Source organism: Stegastes partitus, unplaced genomic scaffold (genome assembly GCF_000690725.1).
Source record: "Stegastes partitus isolate 25-593 unplaced genomic scaffold, Stegastes_partitus-1.0.2 Scaffold38, whole genome shotgun sequence".
Lineage (NCBI taxonomy): Eukaryota > Metazoa > Chordata > Actinopteri > Pomacentridae > Stegastes > Stegastes partitus.
In genome coordinates, this window is record NW_007577769.1 from 529,945 (window position 1) to 557,240 (window position 27,296).

Below are 27,296 nucleotides of genomic sequence, written 5' to 3' on the forward strand. Positions count from 1 at the left end.
CAGTTTTTACTGGCAATCGACTGACACACAGACGTGAAGAGCCACAGCAAAGGGATGTTCTGTTGTCCAAATATACTGCCAGCCCCTCTGCAGGTAGTACAGTCATTGATTTGTTTAATTTGTGTGAATTTATAGTAAAAAAAATAAAAATAAAATCAAAAATCTGAGCAGGATTGTTCAACTACTTGGTGTGACAATGGTGCATATGAGGTTTTGGAATGTTCAGTGTTGCCATCAAGTCTTATTTGATTCCAGAGGACTGTACTAGGAGGAGAGATTAGTGGGTTATCGAGGTATGTTGAGCATAAATTCAGAGTTTTCAGCGTCACGAAAGTGTCTCTCTTCTAACCTGCTACATCTCCATGGTAACTGATACTGGGAAGTTAACCTGGTTGGGAGCAGGTTATGTTCAGAGTTTAGGATTTAAATCAGCTGCGTCTCCCGTTAACCAGATCATTTCCTGATGATCCTTAATGAGCAATACAGATTCTCAGCTGAGGGACTGTGTTTAATCTGTAAACCCGTTGAGCTGTACGTTACTAATATCACTGAATGAAGCCGTGCAGTTACAGCATCACACACTGTATGCGTCTCATTGTCACGGGAACCAGACATGTATTTAGTTGGTGATGCAGAAACCACATAAATGTGTTTTTATGTTTGGTCCGTTTCCACTGCTTAGAAAATGGATCATTCTACGAGTATTTATTACAGAGAATATTTAACCAGTAACATTAATTTAGCTTTGATTTGGCCAAAAATGAAAGTGACATCCTGCTTTATGGGACAGTGTCAGACCGAAATGACAGACTTAAATGTAATATCATGCTTAAATACATGAAGTTTCAAGTTTAACAGCTTTATCGTGCTGCTGTCAGTTGGAGATAGGCTATACTGAACAGTAAAATGAATATATATTATGTACGTTCAATAGTTTTCTTCCGGCATGTCTGTCTCCATCATTTGCAGTAGCAGCACTTTTTACAATCACACATTTGTATATTGTTCACGATGGTAACAACCTCTTGACTGAAGCAGCTATTTGGCTACGTCAAACTTATTTTGTAGTACACCCCTCTGGAATAGCACAACTTTTGGGATTGTTAATGGTTGTTGTTTATTTTAAAACATGATATGGACTTTTGTCATTAAAAAAATGCCTTCATGATAGTTTAAGTCATCTTCACCAGATCCTAATTCACAAACTCAAACAGCATTTGCAATGTAGGAATAATGATCTCTGGTTCTAAATTAAACAAAAATGTTGACCAAGTATACAAATGGCCTTATTTCTGACTTCTGACACAAAAAGTTTCTGAGCTCTTTAACTGGTGACAAATTCTCTACCACTGATTTAGTCGACATCCTTGGTAGATGTGGCTTTAAAGGACAATGACCAGACAGTGTGACCAGTACACTTGGCATGTTGGGATGTCAGTTAAGGCAGTAGCCAGGCACTGGAACGTCCACAACTCCACCAGTTGTTGCCTTAGAAATAGATTCAAACAACACAGTGTAAGAGACAGTCTGCCACATGATGCTGTGGATGGACGTGCCTTACAATCCTGTCCTGGTCCCATTTCTGAAAATGTCCACAAACTTTGTAAAATCCTTCAGTGTGGGACAACTTTACACTTGTCAGCATTGACAACCTCATTAGCTATGTGTTGCAGATGTGTGACTTCTGGTCTATCATCCAACTCTTGATGTCCATCCATCCATTATCTATACACCGCTTAATCCTCACTAGGGTCATGGAGGGCTGGAGCCTATCCCAGCCGACTTAGGGTGAAGGCAGGGGACACCCTGGACAGGTCACCAGTCCATCACAGGGCTACACTTAGAGACAGACAACCAAGCACACTCACATTCACACCTACGGACAATTTAGAATCACCAATTAACCTCAACATGTGTTTGGACTGTGTGGGAGGAAGCCGGAGAACCCGGAGAGAACCCACACTGCACGGGGAGAACATGCAAACTCCACGCAGAAAGATTCCGGTGCCCCCACCGGGACGCGAACCGGCAACCTTCTTGCTGTGAGGCAACAGTGCTACCAACTGCACCACCCTGCAGCCCAAAATAATCCATAGAATTTAATAAAATATTACAAACTACATTCATATTTGTTCAGTATATTTGCAGTTCATATTTACCTTCGTCCCAAAGCAGCCAGGTTAAATGTAAAAACTGAATTTGTTTCCTTAGATCTGCATGGGAATCTGTCTTCCCCAGGATATCACAGAGGAGAGCAAAAAGGCAAAACTCCAGAACTCTAAAATAGAACAGGACCTTAATGAACATGCCAGGGCTGAGAAACATGCGGTCAAAATACTTATGCTTGGTAAGTTTGTTTTAACTTATTCTGTTTCGCACAAGCATTTAATTTTTTTTTTAGCTGAAACTGCTGGTTTCGTTTGTGTTTCAGGAGCTGCAGAGAGTGGAAAGAGTACAGTCATCAAACAGATAAAGATCATTTACAGTAATGGCTTCTCTCAACAGGAGCTCATTAGTTTCAAGGTAATGAATACTGTGACTTGTTTCTCACCTGAAGAATGAAAGTTATCTGCACCAAAATCATTTTCAGCACCACTGGAAGCACATCAGATACGATGATGTCTCGTTGTTCACAGCCGGCCGTGCTCGACAACCTACTGACCTCGATGAAAATCGTTCTACAAGGAATGGGAATGCTGAGGATTAACCTCGCTAACATGAAGAATAAGGTGAGATGCACAAGTTTTCACTTTTATTGCAACCCCTCTTTATTACACTAGATGTCAGTATTTATCTGAATATGACACAGGATCCGTACACATGACTGATACCATCTATCATCTATCATATAAGAAAAGCTCCCATTATGATCACATCTTGCTTCTCCACAAGTCAGATAAATGTGATGTGATCTATCTGTGGCACAATTTATACATATCCAGATGTAGACTCTAGGTGTAAATGGGGCCTATGAGCATTTCAAAATAATCCATTCCTACCCTAAGGTGAAGGGTCAGTGCATTACTTATAGCTTTGCCATGTTTTCATATGTTGTCCCTGCCAGGAGCACGCCCGCTCCATCCTGTCCTGCAGCCAGTGTCTGGGGGACGACCAGGAGCTGCTGCCTTTCGTGGCTCACGCGTTCTGCTCCCTTTGGGCCGACCAAGGGGTTCGAGCAGCGGCGGCCAGAGGCTACGAGTTTGAGCTGAATGACTCTGCGCTCTAGTGAGTAGATTGCTTCAAGTGATTTACGTTGCTCACTGCCCCCCCAATTATGATTGACGGTGGAAATGTCAAGGGAAATTGCCCAGTAAGAAGTGTGTCGTCACATCTTGTCAATGCAGAACACCAGCGAGGGGAGTGCTCAGAATAACTCATTCTCAGGAAATGATTCCTGTGACATTTGTGAAAGGGGAGGCTTAATTGGCACCACATTAAAAACAGCACTGTTTGCAGATATCCAGGAAGATGGGAATTAGGGTGGAGCAGATGAAACAAACATGATTAAAGAGTCAGTTAGTTTAATGAGCAGCCAGATGACATACATGTGTAGACTGAGCACACATGAGGTCGAGAATATGACGAATCCGTGGCATCATAATTTAACTGTATTTTCTGAACAATTGCAAATTCTGAAACAATAGTTATTAGAATACAGCCAGTGTGTTTTACTCATATCCACGTGTGGGAGATTTTTCTATTTATGTGGATGGAACTTGTTTTTCCATCCGCTGTCCTTCGGCAAAGCAGTTGTGCCCTTTAAATGGTTCATTACAAAGAAAGTAACCTGCACACTGTCATGAAATCCTCCCTCACCGCTCTGCGTAGGTCACTTATTGAGTGTGTTGCATCATTAGCTCAAGGGTTCCTCGTTTGCTCAAGTGTGGAATACATTTCAATAAATGCCATTATTATTTAGCACAGCAAGTTTAATGCAAATGCAATCATGAAAAACCACCCTGGTAAATGAGACACTTCTTGACACAGGATTAGGTGGTATATTAACAGCTGTATTATTCCTGTAGACAGCTTGCGACATTTAGTTTACACCTTGCATTTTTTTTTTTGTTTAAATGTATGAAAAACGGTGGCGTTGTACTTGAGAACAAGCAGCTGACATGTTTATTTGCCATCAGATGAATGGAGGGGAGTGCACCTCTGAAAGGGGCTTAATTATGTGTCCTTCCAAATGACACTGATGAGGGGGATACACACATTAAAAAAACCTTTAAATGAATTCAATCCAGTTTTTCACCACTAATTATGAACAGGATGCTGAAACATTTAACAACTTTCATGACTGTGTCAACAAAACAAACAAACAAACATTATGGGCATCATACAAGTCGACGGAATCACTGGGTAGTTGTATTGGATTGCATTAGACTACACACACACACACACACACACACACACACACACACACAGGGGAAATCGTGGCAGTGGTGTCAACATTTGCACCAGTTTCTAGTGTTTTATAATGTTCATGATCAGTGAGAGGATTTTTTGGTAATCTGGGAAATGTGTGGTAAAAAATTTGTATGTTAACTTTAAAAAGGAAAATGAAAAATAACATTTCTAATAATGTTTCTCAACAAAAACATCCCAGTGAAACAACAATCAGGCATCATCTACCTGATGATGATGATTGTCCTGCCTCTCTAAACCCGTCTGTTTCTCATATTAAGATGCCATTTGGTTTTATGCTTCATTCACTGCTTACATTTCTTGTGAACAACTCTGGAACAACAACAACAGGGTTGAGGTTTGCATATAGTCTTTAAACTGGAGGTGGAATTTGTGAGCATTTACCTTTTTCCTTTTAATGTGGAATAAATGGAGTGAATAGCAGTTCTTATCTCTGAGGCAACAGGGACAAGATCTGTCAAGATAAAAATGGACTCCAGGTGGCCGGGTTGAGAAAGATGGAGTTGTGACAGCTTCATTATTGGAACTCGATAAAGTTGGGAGCAGGAGGATGATATGAAACTCGGCCAGCTCTCTTTCAGTGTTCTCGCTCCACAGGACTCCACTTCGATTTTCCCCTCCAGAAATGTTGGATTAGACTGCGTTGTTGAAGTTCGTAATTTCCTCACGGCCTGGAGACACCTGAATGTGTAAAATGACTTCTCTGACATTAGCGTTGCCAAGACCTGAAGTGTTAATGTTGGGAAAAGGAAATCTGCAGTTACAGGAACTTAACGATTGAGTGTAATAACCATGTTTTTAAAAAAATCCATTCTTTTCAACGACTATGAAAGAAGAGAAATCAAACTGATTCACCGCTATTAAGAGGTGGCACATTTTGAAGTGGAAATCAGCAGGCAACATTATATGGAAGTGCTTTGTATTTTAACATGACTGTTAGAGTATGTTGAGGGAAAAACGTATAGAGTAGAGCAAATGCAGGGCAGCACATTTTCATGATAATGTTTGAAAGATCCATAAAATAACAAGGTGCACATCTGGTTTCACAAATTTATGTTTTAGACATTTCTGCAGCTTTAATCCTGCGTGTTTGCCCTCAGATTAATATCATGAAACATAGAAAGTTTCACAAAACTAAAATGACTATTTTAAGTTGAAAACCATTGTTCTTGTAGGCTAGAGCACAGGGTCATGTTTGAATGCTGACGATCAGTGTGCATTTTGTTAGTATCCATCCATCCATTATCTATACACCTCTTAATCCTCACGAGGGTCACGGAGGAGTCTATCCCAGCTGACTTAGGGTGAAGGCAGGGGACACCCTGGACAGGTCACCAGTCTATCACAGGGCCACACTTAGAGACAGACAACCAAGCACACTCACATTCACACCTACGGACAATTTAGAATCACCAATTAACCTCATCATGTTTTTGGACTGTGGGAGGAAGCCAGAGAACCCGGAGAGAACCCACGCTGCACGGGGAGAACATGCAAACTCCACACAGAAAAAGATTCCAGGTGTCCTCACGGCGACTTTCTAGCTGTGAGGCAACAGTGCTAACCACTGCTCCACCGTGCAGCCCCATTTTATTAATCTGATTATTTTAATTCTTATGATTTCATGATTATTATGTTAATAACCTTGTAACTACTGAGGCAAACATGTTCTGCTCGAGTGGTTGGAATCTAACTTATTGACGCAGTTGCTCTGTTATCTACAATTTAAACAACAGATAAAATCAGATGCCCGTCTAAAGTCTGAATATTAGTTGGACCTGAACTTTAGTTGAAGTCTGAACTGCCCCCCAGGACACGTCTCACTCTGAAATAACTGACTTTTTCACCTGTACATTCACTGTGTGAAACGATTGTTGAAAACCTCGTGTGCCTCTGCAGTATGACTCACATATCAGACCTGCAGCTTATGTTGCAGGTAGAAATATTCACTCTTCGCTAGGTTCACATATGGTGTAGCTTAAACCCCTGAGACTGCTGTCCACTCGAATTCCAGTTGGTCTTATTTCCAAAAATGTGACCATCTGTCCTCACTCAAAAAATAAATAAATGAAAATATGGGCTCAAAAAAAGGATAGATCTCTTTGAAATATGAGAAAGAAAATTATGCTAAACCAACAAACAGCATTGTGGTAGGAAAGTTAGTTTTCCTCAGCAATCAACAGTATTTTTAAATTACAAATTACCTAATAATTGGCAGCATGAATACAAGGTCTTCACATGATTACTCATAAAAGTTGTCCCAACTGGAATTTCCAGGTTATTTAAGAGGAGTCTTTAAGCCTTATGTACTTAACTACCATAATAATGGACACATATTTTTAAGTTGGAAAATTGAAAAAAAAAAAAAAAAATGCTGCATCAATAAGAAGGTAGGGGAGTGGACTTGAAAATATATAGTTATAGAGCCAGTTTTCATTGGGCTAGTACAATTTGAATTTAGTTTTAAACCACTGAATGCAGAAATTTGAGTTTAAATCACACACACAATATTTAGTTGATTAAATTACTAACGTTATGTCAACCAAACCCATCAAAACTTTATCTAAATCAGTAAATTAGATATTTAGAGATAGATAAGATATCCTCTTGCAACAGCCATGCATAAGTGGTGGGAACAGATCCCTAAATCAGTTTTTTCGAATATATATTTCTGCTCAGTGGCTGATGAGCTTTTTCAAAATGTAGCAGGTTAGATTCAACATTAGACACAACACATTATAACACAAACTATTCAAAGGTATCCCAACATACAACATTTGAAATGGTTGTGCCGGTCCCTGCCATCAACAACATCGGATTACATGTACGCATGCTACGCCTAAAAGCTGCATTTAACAAAAGCTTGAATTTGGTCACAAAAAAAAGAAAAGATTCTTGGAGAACCGAAAGAAATCTGCCGAAGTAGGAAAAAAACTCCATATCAGATCACACACTCAAGTCTCATCAGTTCATGACGTGCCTTGTTCTCTTCTCGTTCCCCCAGTTTTTTTGAGAACATGAGTCGAATCATCGGACCGAACTACATCCCCACTGAGACGGACGTCCTGAGAGTCAGAGTGAGGACCTGTGGAATCATTGAGACGCAGTTTCAAGTTAATGAAATGATGTTGCGGTAAGATTTACCTCAAGTGCAAATCCAGCAGTGCGGCTGTACACAGACGAAAACAAACGACAACGTAATGTGTTCACTCCATAAAGGTACTGTAGATACGTTAATGGGTCACATTTGGCTACTTCTTACAAAAAAACATCACATTTTCCATTTATTGTTGGTGACAATTACATTCCTCAGTATGCACAGTTAATATTAAAACAATATTTCACATTTCTGTGCTTTTGAGGGAGAATTGAACTCTTTGCATTGTTTACCTGAACATTCAAGCTGTTCCCCTGAAACACTTTGCCAATTCCAATGACGGTATCATGATTATAAATGGGATATTAAACCTGAAAGCAACACTGAATCACAACGCTGCACTCAGTGAGATATGTACAAAATGGAGACACAGACTAAAATAATGTAGCATTACAAACCACATGCTGGAGGCCACATAGACCATAATACATGTGTTTCATTATGTATTTGTGGATAAGCAAGACACAAAATACATATTAAAAAAAGACTGATGAAGTGACTAGTGCCTGCTATCTTCAAGCTGCTGGTTTAAAGGCAGTTTCAAAAGTTTTGGGCAGGCAGAGAAAGCTTTTGTGATTTCAGGTGGTTCAGGTCTGATATGTTTTGTAACTAGCTTGTAAATATGATGGCTCTGGAGATGGTAAATGATTTAATTTCTCAGCTTTGCCGTTTTTTGTTGGACAGTTGTGTAGAAACAAGAATGACAACTTTCAGAATTGAAGTAGGGATAGCAATAGATCATAGCATGTGTCTAAAACACCAGGGTGGCAATCGTTTCACAGATTTTTACACACAATATTGTATCTTAACAGAAAAAGTACACCTTGCACTGGGCTGTGATGGATTCTCCTTGAAGTGAGTTTCTTAATTCTTTGAGCTGATTTCATGGAATCTGAGAATGCAAAAAAAGTAATCAATATTAAAACAGAAGTCAAATGTAATATTAGTGCATAACAAATGGTTGAATAAATAAATAACTTGTGTGTAAACTTTACCAAGACGTTAACATGCTGCTGTCTTCGACGTCAGCTTGTTGAGGCTCTGGAGACTCTCCGTCAAACTCTTGAGGTCCCTAACGAAAGCTTCTGAGCTGAGGGAGGCATGAATCAGACATGAAATATTGATGGCTTCACTCCACCTGGTTATTCCAGGAATATTAACACATATGTGGAGAAAGCACAGCAATGAATCACCCAAACCCCACCTCCCTTTCTTCTTTGATCTGTTGTTTCCAGAGAAAGCAGCCCTTCCTGCTGCTCCCTGCCTGCTCCTCCTGTGCTGTGACAGCTTTCAGTGTGTGGGGTCATTGTAAGAAACAAAATCCATACACACCAGGACTTCATGAATATTACATATACTGTAGCTTCCTCTAGGATTGAAACAACATCCTTCTTTTTCTCAATATAAATAAAAGTTAGTAATGGATAGTTAGGTATCAAATTTTAAGAAGATAAACTGTTTTATTACTATTTGCAGTTGCAACAACAGACAAGAAATACGCAACAAATAACTTTATGATCTCACGTGATGTTTCCTGCATTAGGAGGTATTTTGACCATCCTGAATTATGTGCTTCTGTTGCTCCAAACGTAACTAAAACTGACCCAGAATCCCTTTTTAAAAATTGTTTTCTAGGCTGAGCTAAATTCAAAGCTTAAAATATGAGTTGCATCAGTTTATAGGTCTGTTCTTTTATTACACGAGACAAGCTATAATAGCCTTTTTACTGTCAAGAGTGATATTTTCTTTTCTCCACTCTATAAACTACTGCTGTCAAATGCTGTGGTTAATGCTTATTGTCCCCCAGCTTGTTAGAAGCGACTCTTGACCCAGGGGATAAATGCTTCATTGCTGTTTGACATGAGTACTGCAATCATGCACCTGGAGACTCTCTTACTGCCTGTGTCACCAAGACCCTCAACTTCACTTACTGCTATATCATATGTTGAAACTGATTGCCCCAATATCTGAGTTGGGTGTGAATAATAATATTTTTTTTTACTATCAAGGATGCCACCATACAAACAAGACAGTGTATCTATAGTTTATTAAACCCTCAACAGATCAAAAATTTTGGTGACCCAAATGACAGAGTAGGGTCATTCATGACTCCCTTTTATCCATATTCTACTGTAAATATTTATGGGTTTCAAACCTTTTTTGTGCATAAAGAGGTTGGAATCCTATCAGTTTGGGCATTAAGTCCGTGCATCAAGGTTTCTGCAGCAGTACGTCTTGCTACTCTGTCTGTTGGCTATGATTTACTGCAAAACATTAAAGTGTAGTCATTACAAGTGAAGAATTACAATGAAATCAAATCCTATAAGGTTAAAAACACATCTTTAGACGAAAAATGACCCCCACTTCACTTTCTGTTATCATTTCCTTATCAATGGGCTGTTGTCTGTTTGATGACTGAAGACTGAAAAATTCATTGGAGAAAAGATTTTTCCCATTTAACACGTGACAATGGCACATTTGGATATATGGCTGTACACTTGGTGGCTTTAAGGTAAACCAAATGTCCTCGATTCTTGGTCTACAACAGGTGCTCTCAAAGTTATTACTCAAAGGTCTGCATCTGATTTTCTTTAATCTAAGGTCAGAGGTTGGAAACAACTGGCAATGACATTAAATAAACAATACACAAACAGATTCAAGTTCAAGACTACCAGGTCAGTCAAAATCCATTTGACCCAAGTGATTGAAGTCACTTTGTTTGCCTGCAATCAGACTGCAAATTCTGTTAAATTGTTTGTGACTTACATTAAATGGTGAAATACTGTAATGATCTAAAACTGTGAAAATACAACTGAAATCTGTGAAATGATGTAATTTTTTTTTTTTAGCTGATCTATGAAACAGTATAATTTTATAATTTTGCAGTCACTCGTTCTACGAGAACAAATTATTATTGCTAAAAAATTCACATTTTTGATGTGGACATATCAGTGTTGGCCTGTTTTGTTTTCTTTTTGAGGCAACATGTAAGTGTATACTTCTTCTGTAATTTATTAGTAATTTAACAAAAAGGAGGGGAATCTGTGAAATAACACTGAATTATTAAAACAACAACAACAAAAAAAGTAAAAAAAAAAACGTTCATTTTTAGTGAGTGTAGTAGAGAAGATAAGGTTCATTCCGGATCCGATTTCAGAGCTGTTAGAAAACTCTGTCGTAACATCAGTGCATGAACTTCAACAGCAACAATGCACAACAGTCTCTCCGTCAGTTAACGTCGCCATGACAACAATGGTGGGACGATAAACCACATTTAACCACATTTATCTGGGGACAAGATTACTGTCAATGGTCTACAGCTTTACAGAATATTTAACATTACTTACGCTTTACCTATAACTTTCCTCCCCCAAAGCTGATTGTGTTGTATTTGTAACAGAAGGCATAAGGCTGGGTCAGGACTGGCTTCCTGTTTGGTCTGGATGTGGACTGGGTACCAGACTTTAGAATGTTGAATGCAAGTAATGAAGGGCAAAGTGTGGTCTGGTCTAGTCTGGTCTAGTCTGGTCTAGTCTGGTCTAGTCTGGTCGAGTCTGGTCTTGTCAGTGACCAGTCACCGGTGAGTTAAGTAAAAAAACCACAGTAGTTTATTTTCAGTTTTCCCCCAAAAAGCATGTGAAACATGGTCAATCATGTACACACCCTATTTCTCTGCTTTTATCTCTGCCCTTTTTCAGCATCTATTTTTTTTTTTTTTCATAAATGTTGAAGCTTTATTTGCCCTGTTGACAGGCTGTACGATGTGGGAGGCCAGCGCAGTGACAGGAGGAAGTGGCTGAGCTGCTTTGACTGTATTCAGGTTGTGCTGTTTGTTGTGGCCCTCAGCAGCTACGACATGACGCTGTTGGAGGATCCCTCAGTGGTATGTTGATAAAGACCAATCAATTTTCATTACTTAAACTGGATTTTGCTGAATTTGGCGTAAACTTCATCTGCATTTTCTTCCACTTTCACATATTATTAGAATCGGCTGCAGGAAAGTCTGGAACTCTTTTCATCAATCTGCACCAATACAGTCTTCCAGAGAACTTCCCTGGTGAGTCTATCTGCAGTTCAATTTCAGATTGAGATTTCAATTTTGAATCACTTTATAGTTGTTTTCATGGCCTCTGTCAGCTATTTCTTTTTATAAAGCTCATCTAAATATGTGGAGGTAACTGACGCACTGACTGGCTTTTTTGATAATTCATTCCAAGCAAACAGGTCACATCTGAGCCTGTGATTGCGTCTGACATACATAATTAGCATACAAATTTGAGACGTAGGGCAGGTGATTTCTGTTTAGTAAGTTGGCTGCAAGCACTGTTTACTAGCCACTGTAATGAGTTTGTTTGATTTTTGTTCTGTCGGAGAACGTGTGGGACTATTTATATGGGCATGAATCACTCACCTGAGTCACTTAGTATCTTTATTTATCTCAAGGCATTTAGGGATCGGGGTTATCTTCCAGTCATTTTTACATGCTAATTATTTATTTTATTTGTCTTTCCAGTGCTGGGCAGCCAGTTATTTTTCTACTGGCAGCTCATGTGAGGACTTCAGAATACTTTTGATACACTAATGGAAACTCCCCATTTCAGTTCATGGACTAGACTAGACAGATTTGTCTGACACACACGTAGTGTATCATTATGTTTTGACTCTGAAGATGTGCAGTGCAATGTGCCGATTGCTTGCTGCAGAACAGGATACTTGTTTTGAGTGTCCAGATTTGTATGTCTTTTATATTCTTACTTGGCCTCCACACTTCAATGTATTCCATGTTGAATGAATGAATGCAGAGAGTGTGTTGCAGTGCTTTAAGCATTTATCCACAGTGTGGAGACAGCTTCTTATTCATGAGGCTGATGCTGTCTTTTCTTACTTGGGAACTTGAATGCATAATGCTATGAACAATGATTGAAACATGTCACAGCACTGCTGATGTTACAAGGTACATGGTGATCAAATAACTACCACCTAATGTTTGGATAACAACAACATTTGAACTTAAGTGGTTGAAAACCTCAACAAAGAATTAAGTTTCTGCAGAAATGTGAGACATTTTAGACCTGATGTTCTTGTTGTGAGAAGCTGCACTGACATGCATGAGCTCACCCTTTAGTTTTCAAATGTATGTATTTCTCTTCAACAGATTCTGTTCATGAACAAAACTGACCTTTTCCGGGAGAAGATTCTAAATTCTGGGAGACACTTGAGATTTTACCTCTCTAGCTATAAAGGTAAAAAAGAGAATTATGTTGCATTGGTTTTCATGTGGGCAGACCCCCCACGACCCTAGTGAGGATTAAACGGTGTATAGATGATAGATGGATGGTTTTCATGTGTAAAAATACAAATCCAGCATGTATTATTTTATGAAATTCTATCCATTGTTTTTTTTATGAGAACAAGTCCAACACATGGAATTTCTCTAACAGAATGGACGTAATAAAACTGCCAAGCATCCACTGTATTATAAATGTATAAGGGACAGATGGATAGTGGGGTCATAGACCAAAAATTACAAGTCAGGAATATGTCACATGGCTGATTATCTGTCATACGAAGTTGTCTGAAATGACTTCTTTGAAGTAGAATGGTCTAGATGTAGGCTTTCAAGTGCCTGCCAACATCCTGTTCTTGGCTTTCTCTGGTCATCTGTGGGATCATGTCATTTGGTTAAAGCTGCATTTCAAGGTGGACTTTTATAGTCACTGATCACATGTGTGCTGTTTGTGTACTGGTCACACGATCTAATCACTGTCCTTTAAAGGCACATGTGACAGGTATGTGGATTAACTCAACAGTTTAATACCATTTTGTGGACAGTTAGCTAAATGAAACCCTTTTCTAAGTATAGAAATCAGATTTGTTTTTTCTTTTTCTCCAAATCAGAATAGACCACTTACATGCTGCATATGTATTTTTGCTCAGTGCATATTTTTGGCCAGTTAAAGGGAGCTCAGATGGTTCATAAGACCAGAAGGACTGATTTAAAACAGTCTTTTGGACCTTGAATGTCTCGTTTATAATTTAACTGTGCCAGTGTCGGTTTTAGACTCTAAACCTGAGAATTTCTCATATATATATCTATCTATCTATCTCATTCATTCTTGCTCGATTTTGATCATACATATTTCAGGCGAGAACCGGAAGGTAAACTGTGCTTTTGTGCAGCGAGAAAGAAAACCAGCCACTGCCTTGTTTCGCTAATATTTCATGAATCGGACAGATCCTCTGTAGTTTACACTGAACTTGAACCAAAAGTTGTGCTTTTCCTCCCTCGGTCCCCATCTAGGAGCAGACATTGATGTGGATGCAGCAGCCCACCACATCACCACCATGTTCTCCACATGCAGCAGCAGCAGCAGCCCTGTGTACCACCACTACACCACCGCCACAGACACCACCAACATACAGCTGGCCTTCCACATGCTCACTGATCAGATTATCAAGGAGAACCTGGCAGCCATCCAGCTGCTGTGAAATCCTCCTGCAGACTCTTTAGAAATTAAAATTAAAGATTGATTTATTTTTAATCACAGTTATTTTTCTATGTGAAAAATGTTTTAATGATTAAGTTATTTACCTAACTAATAATTTATGGATCTTCAAGCTGTGCAGTTTCCTTTTATTTTAAATCATTTTAAATAAAAAAAAATGTTTGTGGAAAAGCCTGACTGGTCCATTTAAACTGGTTTGTTTAGCTCTATTCCCCTTTTAGGAACATGTTTTTTCCTCTTAAATAAGAACAACACAATCACAAATACCAGCATGTGAACTACAACTTTAGAAAAATGCCACATTTTCTAGATTTAAATCTTTCCTTGACACATTTAATGCCTCTTAACGGTAAAAAAAATTTAATTTGCCACTATAGTGTTTGAAGTCTGCGGATTGATTTGATTGATTTTGGTTTAGATGTAAAAAATACAACAGACCATAATGGGGTTTTCATGAAGCAGTTTCAACAATGCAATGTGATTTATTAATGAAAACTCAGATCATATATGTACATTCATACATTACTTTTACCACGTAAAGTTTTATGACAGTTCTATCTTAAAATCAATACTTTAAAGGAAATGGTACATGGAAAAAGTAGCGTCTTCCATTTAGAGCAACCCCTGTGTTAAGATACAAGTACAGTTTTTTTTTCTTTCTTCTTCTTAAATTGTCACTCCTTCAAGAAGTAGGCTTCATGGTCCAACTGTCGCCTCCACAGCTCAGTCTCCCGCACAGTCTGAGGAGTCCAGAGAGAGGAAGACGTCGGCTTTGCACTTAAATGAACCCTTGATTTCCCGGATGAGTTCACAGCTCTGCAGGTCTGGTGTAATATCTTTGACACAAACAGGCTGTTTGGAGAGAAAAAAGACACATGATGAGAATATATAACCTCTATAACATTTTGTACTCTTGAATCAGACCTTTTTAAAAATGCTTTTGCTATACCGCTGCAAATACTCCTGCATGGAATGAAAGCAGTCAGTCAGTTCATGATCCCAGGAATGGTGGTTTATCATCTGTCTCACTGTGTATCTACAGAGGAGGATTCTGGAGACATTTACTCCATGACTTCACTCAAAACTTCTCTGAATTTCAGAAAACAACACTTGTTTATTTTTATTACTGGCTTTTTAATACAGTTTGTTTATAATGCAGTATTTAATATTAAAAAAATGGAATGGAATGACACAAAACAATGTGATTACTTCCTCCATAGCTGCTCTGTGACTTAGTTTCTTTGTGTTGTAGATAAAACTGGTGCTGAATGGACAACTCCCTCCTGATCATGAGTCCAGGAAATAAAACACAGGATGATCAGAGCTTTCATTACACAGTTCTTAGGATCATTAACGTGCTCACACTGGGAACAAATCAAAAACTGGCAATCCTAAAGTCTGTAATATACTTTCTTTTGCTTCCAATCTATGACTCCCAGTTTTCCCAAATCTTCTTTCTGTCTGATTTAACTATGTGGTTTGCCTTTATGCGAATTCCCATGCTGGTAGAAATCGATGAGCACTGACCAGGGTCTTCAGGATGGAACTGTGCGGAGTGAAATCAGAGAAGACGCTGTTGCTTTCAGCCTCTCCGCTGTCCGACGGCTCCGGCTCCTCTCTCCTCACGTACGGTGACCTCCGGATCCCGGACAGCAAGCCGGACGCTCTGCCCACCGAGTAGTAGCTCGGTCCGGCCATCTGCTTGTACCAAGCTTCCGTAGGACTGCAAGCGACCAGCACGGAGATCACTACGATGGTTAACGCGAGTTTCGATGGCGTCTCCATGTCGAGCGCTGAAGCTGTGTGGTCCTGCGCACCTTTCACTTTGGCGATCTGGTCCTCCTCCTGGTTGTCACCGCGCACTGCTTGCATCCCCCGTTTCTGAGTCTCTACTTATAGGATCCCGTCATCATCCTCCAGTTTCGTCAACGAAAACTACCCCTGTCATGATGATCGCTGTCACACTGGTGAGAAAATCCCATTTGGCCCGTTTTGTGCGTCTGGAACTGTATCTCCAACATGTGAGGTATAATGTTGACAATAAATCAGCACTTTAGGAGCTTATTAAAAAGTGTGGAGAAATCTAGTGAAGGTCTTTCTTTCTTTATGGTGAAGTTGTTTAGCAGAGTACTTTTTAGCCCAAAGCTCAAGATTCAAGATGTCATTTCTCTGTGCATCAAAAAACAAGAGTACCACAGAAAAAAACACAACAACCAGCAGCAGGTTAAAGAAATAACAAAATAATATAAATAGAGATTTGCTAAAAGGGCTGCAGGGTGATGCAGTTGGTAGCACTGTTGCCTCGCAGCAAGAAGGTCGCCGGTTCGCGTCCAGGTGGGGACACCGGAATCTTTCTACGTGTTGTATGTTCTCCCCGTGCAAAGTGGGTTCTCTCCAGGTTCTCCGGCTTCCTCCCACAAGTCCAAAAACATGTTGAGGTTAATTGGTGATTCTAAATTGTCCATAGGTGTGAATGTGAGTGTGCTTGGTTGTCTGTCTCTAAGTGCAGCCCTGTGATAGACTGGCGACCTGTCCAGGGTGTCCCCTGCCTTCGCCCTAAGTCGACTGGGATAGGCTCCAGCCCCCCATGACCCTAGTGAGGATTAAGCGGTGTATAGATGATGGATGGATTTGCTAAAAGACAAACAACATGAAGACATTCAAACACAGCAGCAGGACAGGAGCCCAGTATGTCAGGGTGTTATGAGGCGTTCAGTGGCAGCACAGTGTGTTGAGGTGTACAGTACACACAGATTCATCCAGAGGCATCACAACATTTAAAGTGCTGCCAAAAAAAAAGTTGCCCTTCAGGTCCGCTCAGAGAGTTTGTTTCTGTCGGTTGGGGGAGATGTTCATGTGAGGGGTAGAGGGGGGGAGAGGGCACAGTCACGTTAAAATTCTGAAACTGTTGAGCATCCTGTTGCACAAAGGCTGCTGTGTCTTTTTCCACGATGGCAGGAGGGAGAACAAACTGTTGGAGGGGTGGTGGGGGTCCCTCATGATACTCGTGGCCCTGTGAGTGCAGCGTTGGTTGAAGATCTCCAGCAGGGAGGAGGAGGCTAGTGCCAACGATCTTGCTGGCTGTCTTCATAATCCTCCTCAGAGGATGTTTCTTCACTGCCTTGCAGCTGCTGAACTACAAAGCAAGGCCCCAAGATATGATGGTTTCAATGGCGCCTCTGTAGAATGTGGTGAGATGGGGGCAGGAGGCCAGCCTTCTTCAGACGTTGTGGGGGATGGAGACGCTGGTGGGCCTTTTTAACAATGGCTGTGGTGTTGGTAGTGAAGGTCTGGTCGTCCGCTAGGTGGAACCCGAGGAACTTAGTGCTGCTGCCTCTCTCCACAGTGGCGCCGCTGATGGCAGCGATATGCGGTGGAGCTCGGTAGCTCTCCTGAAGTTGATCACCGACTCCTTTGTTTTGTCGACACAGAAGTGATTGTGTGAGCTACACCATGATGTTAATTGCGCAACCTCCTTCCTTCATGCACTCTCATCATCATTGCTGATCAGACCCACAGTCACTGTGTCATTAGCAAACTTAATAATGTGATTAGAGTTCAATCTGGCAGTGCAGTCATGGACAAGCAGACTGAACAGCAGAGGGCTGAAGACACAGCCTGGATTCAGACAAAGCTTAATCAAATGTACAGTGTTTAGTCTTACAATGATTCAAATGCAAAACAATATTACTGGTCACCATCCATCTAAAGTGAAAATGCTAATAAATCAGACATAAACACCACCACAAAATCTACAGTTAGAGTAACACTTGGTTGGTAAATCTTCTCAGCAGTTGAACTAAAAAGCCATAAAATGTCAGTGCTAACTCTGCTATGACTGTGCTTTAACCACAACAAAGAAACATCAGACTGCAAAGCATGGGCACAGGACATGGGTTTTCTGCATACGGGGTATGTCTCATATTCAAGTCAGATGCTGAAGTCTGCGTTAAATCTGCTGTGACCTAATTTTAGGGTCTGGGAACCTGAGTGTTTTGCACCCATTACCTTATTTTTTTTTTCATTGCAGGAAGTTGTACTTACTGATTAGAAAACAATAAATGCAAAGAGCAGAACTTCTTCCAAATAGTTTAAAGTTTGTTGGCAAGCTGAACATCACACATTGTCCAAGATTATACTGATGGGCACGTTGACTGTGGCTGTTACTAATTATTAATCGAATGATTTCTGCACATTTATTGTTTATTGTGCGTCTGAAATTGGTGCTAATTAAAGCTGATTGTTGTAAACTTGTTCATATGACAACATAGGACAAGTCATTTTAAATGCATAAGCTCTGTCTCTTGTAATGTAGTTTAATGCTAAAATATATGTTTTGAGATACTATGTGAAAAGCTGTTTATCATTTCTGAGTGAAGGCAGGATATTTAAAAATAATAATGAAATATTAAGTGAACCCCCTGCTGTAGCCCCAATAGATTTACATTGTCTGTTTGTTTAGTCGTTCTGTAATGACTCACGTTCAGTTATTTTAAATGTTCGCGATGCAGAGCCGACATGCGGTTTCAGGTGTCCTTAAGAACACATCAGTGTTCATCAGATCGGCAGTGGAGGGAGACTCTGCTGTCACTTTAAACAAACAAACAAACTTTTATTTATTTTTTTTTTTGTATTTCTGAAATATACAAATTAATCTCAATCATAAAATTACTACATCATATGCAACATAAAACAATGCAAACCTGTAATGCTGAATAGTCTGAATTTATTTTTGTTTTAGATAGAAAGACTGCTAAAATGCATTTGCATATTCATTGTATTTTATTATTAAAATGTATTATGCTGTATTAATATTTCCTTTTCAAAAGGCTATAGAATGCTTCTGAATTATGAAAAATTACTACATCTTCAAGAGATAGTTATTTTCTGCTTTTACAATGATGATGATGATTTTGACACCTCAACTTAAAATATATTTATTTCATATTTTATTATGATTTTTTAACACTGTAGAATGATATGTTGTTGACACTGGATTGATTACACCCCCTGATCAGGTCAGACAAATTTCTCTGCTGTATGTGTCATAGTAACATAACTTATGATTTCAAAATCTACCATTTGATTTAAGACAAATTCCAAAAGGTTTAATAAAGGTATACGTGGCTCTAAGGCTCCTACTGCTTTTTTCCCCCCACAGAATATTGGACAACACCTCCCAGAGCCATACTTCTCATTGCTGCTGTTGCTGTGCCTCTGGCTGTGATCACTGTTATTGGTGTTAGAAGGTAAGCTGGATACACAGTGAGAAATCCACTGGGGTTAAATGGCAGCATCCAGACTGGCTTAACACATACATATAACTTTGCAATAGACTAATATAAAAAGACAAATTGCTAAGCCTTTAGGGACCACAGATAGAGTGATCCTTACGTGAAGCAGATTTCTTCCTTTCTTACTGAACAGCATGTAGGAACATATGCAGACTTAACACATACGCATGCATATACTTTGCATACATGAATAATAAGCGCAGTAATTAAAAAGTACTACCCAGTTCCTTCAGATAAGATGTGGCTTTCACTAAATATGGTGAGTGACCGGTCACATATCTGATTCTCATGATCTGGTATTTATTACTTCAGGGTCTGCTGATCTATATCATGATCATGTCTTCTACCAATCAAACAGTGATCAAGAGATAATTCCAGATGCAAGAATAGGAGAATGAAGACACTAAAGACAGATTGTGAGGAAGACAAAAAGGTGGAATTGTTACTGTTGATAATTTAGAGAGTAATTTCACATTGTGGTCTTACTTTTTTTGTGGCACACATATAGACTTTATGTTAGGACCAGGACCGTCTGAGGAACAGAGCTACTTCTGCACTTGAGTCTATAAAAGACTAGTGAAACCTCCATCGATGTGTCTGTAAATACTTTGACGGGCATCGCAAAAGAACGCAGAGGTTGTTTTTTTTTTGTGTGGTTGTGGGTAAAAAGGAGCGTGTAGAAGCTCATAATAGAAACATATAGGTAGACTTTCATATAGGGGGAGGAAACTGTTGCTAAGGTGCTAATCATGTGTTATTTTTTTATGAGTGCATTCAGAATATTGACAACTGGCTCATGTGTGACAATGACAAGTCATGACAGATGAATCACTATGAGGGAGTCACAACTGAAGTCGTCTATGCAACTGTTTACTTCAACAAAAATAAAACCACACATGTGAGATATTTATACAACTTCAAACAATAGTTCATGCTGTGTTGGAGGCATCTACTGTATACTGACACTGTAGCAGTAGCAGGAGGCAGCAGAAGGAATGAAGACGTGATTTACATCCTGCAGGAAAAGCTCAGTGAGAAATGACACATTCAATTCAATTCAATTTTAGTTGTATAGTGCAGTTTACAACATATGCCATCACACAGCGCTTAACATAGTAAGGTATAGGTATATATTACTACTATTATTATATATTTAATCCCTATCTTTTATATATATATATATATATATACATATATCTTTTCTATATACCCCCCATTCAGAAGCCCATTTTCATATTCTGTTGTCACTATTCTCTTTGTTTGCACTATTTCTTATATTTATATGTACATTTTTTTTTATTCTTTTCTCTCGTATATGTGTATGTCTGTTTAATGCTGCTACCAACAATGTGAATTTCTCCACTGTGAGATAAATAAAGGCATATCTTATCTATCTTATCTTATAGACCTTACAAATTTAAACAGAGAATCCAACAATCCAAAGTAGCCTTTGGACTCCGTCTGAGCAAGTGGTTGGCAATGGTGGGAAGGAACAAAAAAAAAAAACCCCAAACATTTACCTAACATTTAATTAATAATTATATATTTGAGACAGCTTAATTGAAAACACTTTTCTTCTTTCACAGAGAGCATCTGCTAAACCCTTTGTATACTGAAGCTTCTTAATTTGACAACAAACAGTTTTGCAGTGAATTGTGTGCAAACAGTTTTTTAAAAAAATATATTTTCCTCCCCTAAACACTGATATTAGCAGCTTGTAATACCTGACAAGTTAGGATCAACACAAGTGCAAGTCAGTAGAAGCCTTCATAAATATGAGTGAAAGTGGTGTGAACTGACTTTTAGAACATGTGAAATCAGCTTTTATGGTCCCATCTGGTCACGTAGCTGTCTGTAAAGGTGATGCACGTGTTGGCGTTTAAAGACGATCTAATGGGAAATCTAGTCAAATATGCTCATTCTGCACCAAGTGTGTTTTTTTTTTTTAACTGCACTGTTGCAATGATTTTGTTGGCGGCTTGTGAACTTGTGTGTGAGAATTCATAAAACCTCCTGCTATTTACAACAACTGTTCTGGGGTTTCTGACGCATTCTGAGATGTCCTCGTTTCCACCCTCAGTTTTTTTTTGTTTCTTTTGTAATGGAGCGTGTGGGCAATACGCTGCCCTGTAAATCAGCCATACCCTGACTTAAGCCTATCTCAGTCACTGAGAAGCTGCACTGCTGGGACATTGTAAAAAGCTGTAGCGATATCATTGTTTTCAATCATCTTGCTACAATGAAAACTGTAAATTAATGTGCAAGTGTATAATTGGAGGTTTTGCTGACACACACACACGCTCGAGGTCTTACGCAAATCACTAAAGTGTCTGTTTACGAGCTGATGACTAAGTGTTACTATACTCTGGGGAATCATGGCTGCATACTGTTTATATACAGTTTTGAGCCAAGCCAGCTACCGTACTTTAACCGGGAAGGTGAATAAGACATTACTAAGCTAAGCAGTGCTGAGACAACTTCCCCATAGTGTACTAAGATTTGAGCCATTGTTGTGTGAAAAAAAAAAACACCATGACACCACAGTTGCTCCGACTCTGCTACCCATAAGCGTGCCACGTTATTTCCTCCCTGCAGGGTTTCATATGTATACCGCTTGCGTTGAAATGCAAGCGTCGCACTAAGTCTGTGGCATGACCCCATTTCAGGACAATCATGAACTTGCCGTTGTAGAGAGAAGACAATCTATATTTTCTGTTCTTGCAAAAACCCTGCAGAGTTTGTTGAGAGATATTTGATTGATTAGAGGCTTCATAATATTTATCTATTCGAGAAAAGAGTGCACAGGACATGTGTGCTGAAGGTAGAAACCTGAAATGGACCCTGATGCTGCTGATTCTGGGTGGTACGTACAACATTTATATCTTATTTTAAGGTAACGTTAAAATAAATGGATAAAGTGGACATTGTGACATTTGTTTCAGGTATTTTCTGCAGAACTTATAGAGTGAGGTATCGCCGGCAACATATCTGTGCAGTGAAAGGATCATCTGTTGTGTTTCGTTGCTCATTTTTCTATCCGGACGGTGAGAGAGTACAAACTGTCAAGTGGGGTCATGAGAGGCACAGTATTTATGCTGGTCCTTTTATTTATGACAGTGAGTTAAATAATGCCTCTTCAAGATTTGAGTACATCGGTAACAGACATCACAACTGTTCATTGAAAATACATCAAGTGGAGCATAATGATGCAGGAAAATACACCTTCAGATTTACAACTGACTCCAGAGGTGGTAAATGGACTGGTGGAGGTGGCCCAACACTGAAAATAATTGGTAAGTTTTTGTTTTCTTTTCAATGAACAGAACAGAGTTCAGAGTCTTCTAATCTGCAAAGTTTGAGACATTAACTGCATGTTTGTTTGTTTTTTGTGGGGCTTTTTTTTTGTTGTAGATTTGAGCATGGTTGTGTCAAAACCTAATGGAAAGGAAACAATGAAGGAAGGCGACTCTGTGAATCTGACGTGCGTAAACAGCTGTGATAAACTTTCATCTGAGTTCACCTGGTTTAAGAATGGAGAAAACATAACTGAAGGACCTGTGCTTCATTTAAGAAACATGTCCGTGACAAACTCTGGAAACTACACGTGTTCTTTAAAATCACACACAGGAACAGCTCCACCAGTCAAACATATTGATGTTGAATGTGAGTACTGGACAAGAGCAGCAACAACACAAAGTTTAACACAAAGAATGAGGAAAAAATTAAACTGTATAATATAGATAAAGGCAAAAAATAAATAAAAAATTGTGTGTTAAACAATCTTCATTTCCTTTATTTGGAAAATACACCAAGATATCAAAACCATCGCAAAACCTAGAGTGTAAATAAGATAAAATAAGAATAAAAATCTCTAACTATGAACAACCATAATATCTCATTTTTTAAAAAAGAGAATGTTTTTAAACATTAAAAGTTAAAATAGATTCAAAAATGTACTGCAAATGTAAAAGTATCTCCTTTTCTATTTAATAGATAAAACTGTCCAATTCAAGGTTAAGACTGTAAATATATTTCTAAAATAAGATACAATTGACGACAATTACCAGAATAAAAAAGACTGGTTCTGGAATTTTACACAGATTATTTTGTTGAATGAGGGACGTCTGATATGTTCACAGATGTTTTCACAGCAAAAAGGCTGAATGAATGCATTTTCATCATTGTTTAATATCCATAAGTGTTGGTAACCTGTAAAATATATATAATGTAGGTTCTTATTATATTTATCTAGTAATATTTTTGATCTTCTACACATGTAAATATCCTTCATTAAATAAGACAAAAAACACACACTCTCATGTAATTTTTTTTTTAATAATTTAAGAATAAATAAATTATTTGCCTCCTTGAGTGGCACAACTCTGACACTGAAGTGTCAAAATAATCAGTTTGAGAGTTTACATCATGACTCTGATCAGCTGGTTTTCTTTCAGATGGTCCAAAGAATACATCAGCATCTGTCGAACCATCAGCAAAGGCAGACGCCGGAAGCAATGTCACCCTGATCTGCAGCAGCCACGCAAACCCGCCAGTGGAAAATTACACCTGGTTTAAAATATACGATAACGATATTATAGCTGTGGGACAGCAGCATGAATACCGTTTTAACGAGGTCTCTCAGGGTGATGACGGCCAGTATTTCTGCAGAGCCACCAACAAACATGGGAGTCAGAACTCCTCTGTCATAGCGTTGGAGATTAAAGGTAAATGGGACAAAGCATACAACATTTTAAAATGTTAGACTTTTGTTGACACTGGAGAAAAACATTCAATCATGTGTTTTTAAATTTTTTTTAATAGGAGTCCTAGTTGCTACACATTACACTGAAAAGTGTTTCATGTTGTTGTGTTTGTCTGTAACAGTAAATCTTACAGCAGAACCACTGAACTGCATACACGTGTTCCTAATAATGTGGCCACTCAAAATCATAAACGTCTCTTTGAAATGATCACTTTTGAACAGCTAGATCATTTTGTGTTTTGATCAGGATTTGCAAAAAATGAGGCATTAAAAATGTGCTTGTTATTCTTAACTAACGCATCAGCTTTGTCCTTTAGTATTCTGGCCAACACTCACCAGAGATGTACTTATGATTGCTACATCTGCTGCCACACTTCTCACTGTAGCCACTCTTGTTGCCATCAGAAGGTAAGCTGTATTTACACCACAACACCGTCAAGATAATCTTTTAATGATCTTACAAAGTCTGTTTTTCTGTTTAAGGCTCAGCAAAAAAGGAACAGTGTCACCAGAAGCTGACTGTGAGGTGGACGCACAGGTGACACCATCATCACTGCCCTAAGCTTTCTCTGGTTCTATTGTTTTCTGATTTTATCAGTGAATCATGTTTGTGTGTGGTTGTCTGTTAAACAACTTATGACAAGCAAGTCAAACCCATAACCGGATCCTCTTCTTTTCGTGAGCATCAGATAAGAGAACAGACACTGTTTTTGTTGAGTGGGTGTGGGGGAAAAACAACACACAGTTGCCCAGAATTCAGATATAATGTATGCATAACATTATAAGTGTATTGTAATGCTCTTTCTTATCATATGCTTCTTTTTGATTGTATCTAGAATTCAGTCTACGTCAACTGGCCTGTGTGTGATGCGAGTAAATATAATCAGTGTGACGGAGAACTTGTCTATGCAACTGTGAACTTCAACACCAAGAGGAAGTCAGACGTGTGAGAGTATTTTACAGCTGTAACCTATTTGTCAAACAATAATTAGCATTATGCTGCATTAGAGTCACTTATCAACCGTATCATCACCTCCAGGGTGGAGCAGATGGACCCTCTCAATGATGATGGATGTGTGATTTACACCACAGTGGGAAGGTAAAGTTCAGCAAGTCCACATTAATAAATGTCCGTGGAAGAAAGTGCAAACATGTTTTTTTTTCTTTTTTCTTTTTCAGGAACCAGCTCCTGAACCCTTCGTGGACTGAGCCTTAGACATACACACGATGCTTTGAGGATATCTGTTTAACTGGGTATATTTTGTGATTTTATTTACTGAAGTTTTACAAAAATGTTTCTATCTGTTGCTTAAGAATTAAAGTGATGATGACCAGTATAATCAAGAAGGCAAGAAAACAGGACAAATAAAACACAAAACACGTTTCCCCCCCAAACATGGACACTTATCACTCAGAAAAGAACAAAACAAAACATCACGACAGATTCTCAAAACCGTGAAACATTTTTTTTAGACACATCAACACAACTTGAACAGAAATCAATGCACTCTGAGGTGTGAAGCAGATCATGTGTAATCAAGCACACCATCAGCATTAACCCCCACACTGTTCTATTTGCTAGTTCTGTAAAGGTTGGACACATCTCATCATTAAAACCTAATCTACCATGCAGGGAATAAGTCCTTTAATAGCCATAATTTGTATTGCACTGATTTTGTTGTTTGCACTTTGAGAATGTTCCGAGCTTCTTCAGGGTTTGAGTTGTGTCCTTCTGACACATTCTCACATGATGCTCTTCTTTTAGTCTGTGTTTCTGATTTCACCAAGTCAAGAGTGGGAAGTAAGCTGACAAACACAGAGAGAGAGAATATCTCAGCATCTGTTATAGAGAATTTTTTTTTTTTAAACACAAAGTACTGTATTTTCACCCACTGGATGTATATTTTGCAAGTGCTGTTTTGTGTTGTTGGCACTGTAAAAGTGAATATTCTCAGGAGTTTGCAAGGTTCTTAAGAGTAACCTGCTCATATTACAGACAATTGTGGCAGGTTCAGTGGGCTGTAAAAGTTTAAATTATGCGAAAGCAATTAAATACAGACGTTTATGTGAGACACAAGCTATGATTATATCGTACAACTGGAAGCAATTTTTAAAAAAAAAACAAAACACTGTGTGGCAGAAAGAAACACTTTGTGTAGAGTTTGTCAGAGTAAAACTGCAAATAGATTTTAAATGTGAAATGATGTTCCTCTTATTCTTTCTTCTTAATGATGTTTTTACGACATCTGCGCAGTCGTCCTTCAGGGATTTAGTGGGTAAAACGCCTGTACGTTTAATATGCAAACATCCATCAGGACTATCTGTGTGAGCTAACTACTATTTGATGGCAGGTTTTAATTGCAGATTAATGAACCAAAAGAACATGATTCTATTACTTTGTGTCTGACTTTTTAAAATAAAATTCCTGGAAAATCCTTGTGAACGTCTTAAAGAGCTGGTCTCACTGTTTTATTCAGTAGTTTACACTTTTTAAACCTGGCTCATGAATACAGTTACGAGTCTCTACCTTTGTGTAGCCATTTCTATTTTTCATACAAGCTCTAAAACCTTTGAATCTGACAGCCTGAATGTACACCTTACCTGGGAGTGCAGTCCAAGTTACCATGGCAATGCACCAAAATGAAGAAAATGAACCTCGAAAGCCAAAGTGGAGTTATCTCGCCGTAACACCCAAGATTGGTGTTTCAGCAAGATAACTCAATAACCACAACAGCCTCGATGAAAGGAAATGGCTGGGAAATTCAAAGTTATTCTGCCCTCTGTTGAAAATATAAGAGCATAGCATGGGTTTTTAAATAAAAGTGGAGTCTAACATTGCTCTTGTGGTGAGTTGTCAGGGACAGCAAGGCCTTCTATGCTGGCCTAAACTCTATCAGAGTCACTGACTTAGGTTTGAATATATTCCCATTATTGTTATTGTTTTTGTGTTTTTTTTTGTGTTTTTTTTTTTACAAATAATAGTCCAAATTGGCTCAACGGTGGTTCGGTGGTTAGCACTGCAGCCTTGCAGGTAGAAGATCCCCAGTTCGCGTCCAGGTTAGGACGCCTGGGATCTCTCTGTGTGGTGTTTGCATGTTCTCCCCGTGCAGAGTGGGTTCTCTCCGGGTTCTCCAGCTTCCTCCCACACA

At 38.9% G+C, this 27,296-nt stretch overlaps 3 protein-coding genes across 3 annotated transcripts; 2 read left to right on the forward strand and 1 right to left on the reverse strand.

Moving 5' to 3' along the window:
• Window positions 1-54: 54 nt before the first annotated feature.
• LOC103373424 (guanine nucleotide-binding protein G(o) subunit alpha-like) lies at window positions 55-14,074 on the forward strand. The gene is made up of 10 exons (XM_008303314.1): window positions 55-93; window positions 2,212-2,347; window positions 2,432-2,523; window positions 2,637-2,729; window positions 3,065-3,225; window positions 7,433-7,561; window positions 11,339-11,468; window positions 11,571-11,642; window positions 12,741-12,828; window positions 13,887-14,074. The coding sequence occupies exons 1-10, from the start codon at window positions 55-57 to the stop codon at window positions 14,072-14,074; spliced, it is 1,128 nt and encodes a 375-aa protein (XP_008301536.1).
• A 465-nt stretch (window positions 14,075-14,539) lies between these two features.
• Window positions 14,540-15,927, reverse strand: LOC103373433 (neuropeptide B-like). Its single transcript, XM_008303324.1, has 2 exons — window positions 15,619-15,927; window positions 14,540-14,943 (listed from the first exon to the last, which is right to left on the reverse strand). Exons 1-2 carry the CDS (start codon window positions 15,874-15,876, stop codon window positions 14,815-14,817), a joined length of 387 nt encoding a protein of 128 aa, XP_008301546.1. The 5' UTR covers window positions 15,877-15,927; the 3' UTR covers window positions 14,540-14,814.
• A 6,125-nt stretch (window positions 15,928-22,052) lies between these two features.
• On the forward strand, window positions 22,053-26,599 carry LOC103373442 (B-cell receptor CD22-like). The gene is made up of 9 exons (XM_008303334.1): window positions 22,053-22,248; window positions 22,328-22,678; window positions 22,797-23,048; window positions 23,840-24,109; window positions 24,465-24,555; window positions 24,631-24,685; window positions 24,984-25,093; window positions 25,187-25,246; window positions 25,327-26,599. The coding sequence occupies exons 1-9, from the start codon at window positions 22,194-22,196 to the stop codon at window positions 25,361-25,363; spliced, it is 1,281 nt and encodes a 426-aa protein (XP_008301556.1). The 5' UTR covers window positions 22,053-22,193; the 3' UTR covers window positions 25,364-26,599.
• The last annotated feature ends 697 nt before the right edge of the window (window positions 26,600-27,296 follow it).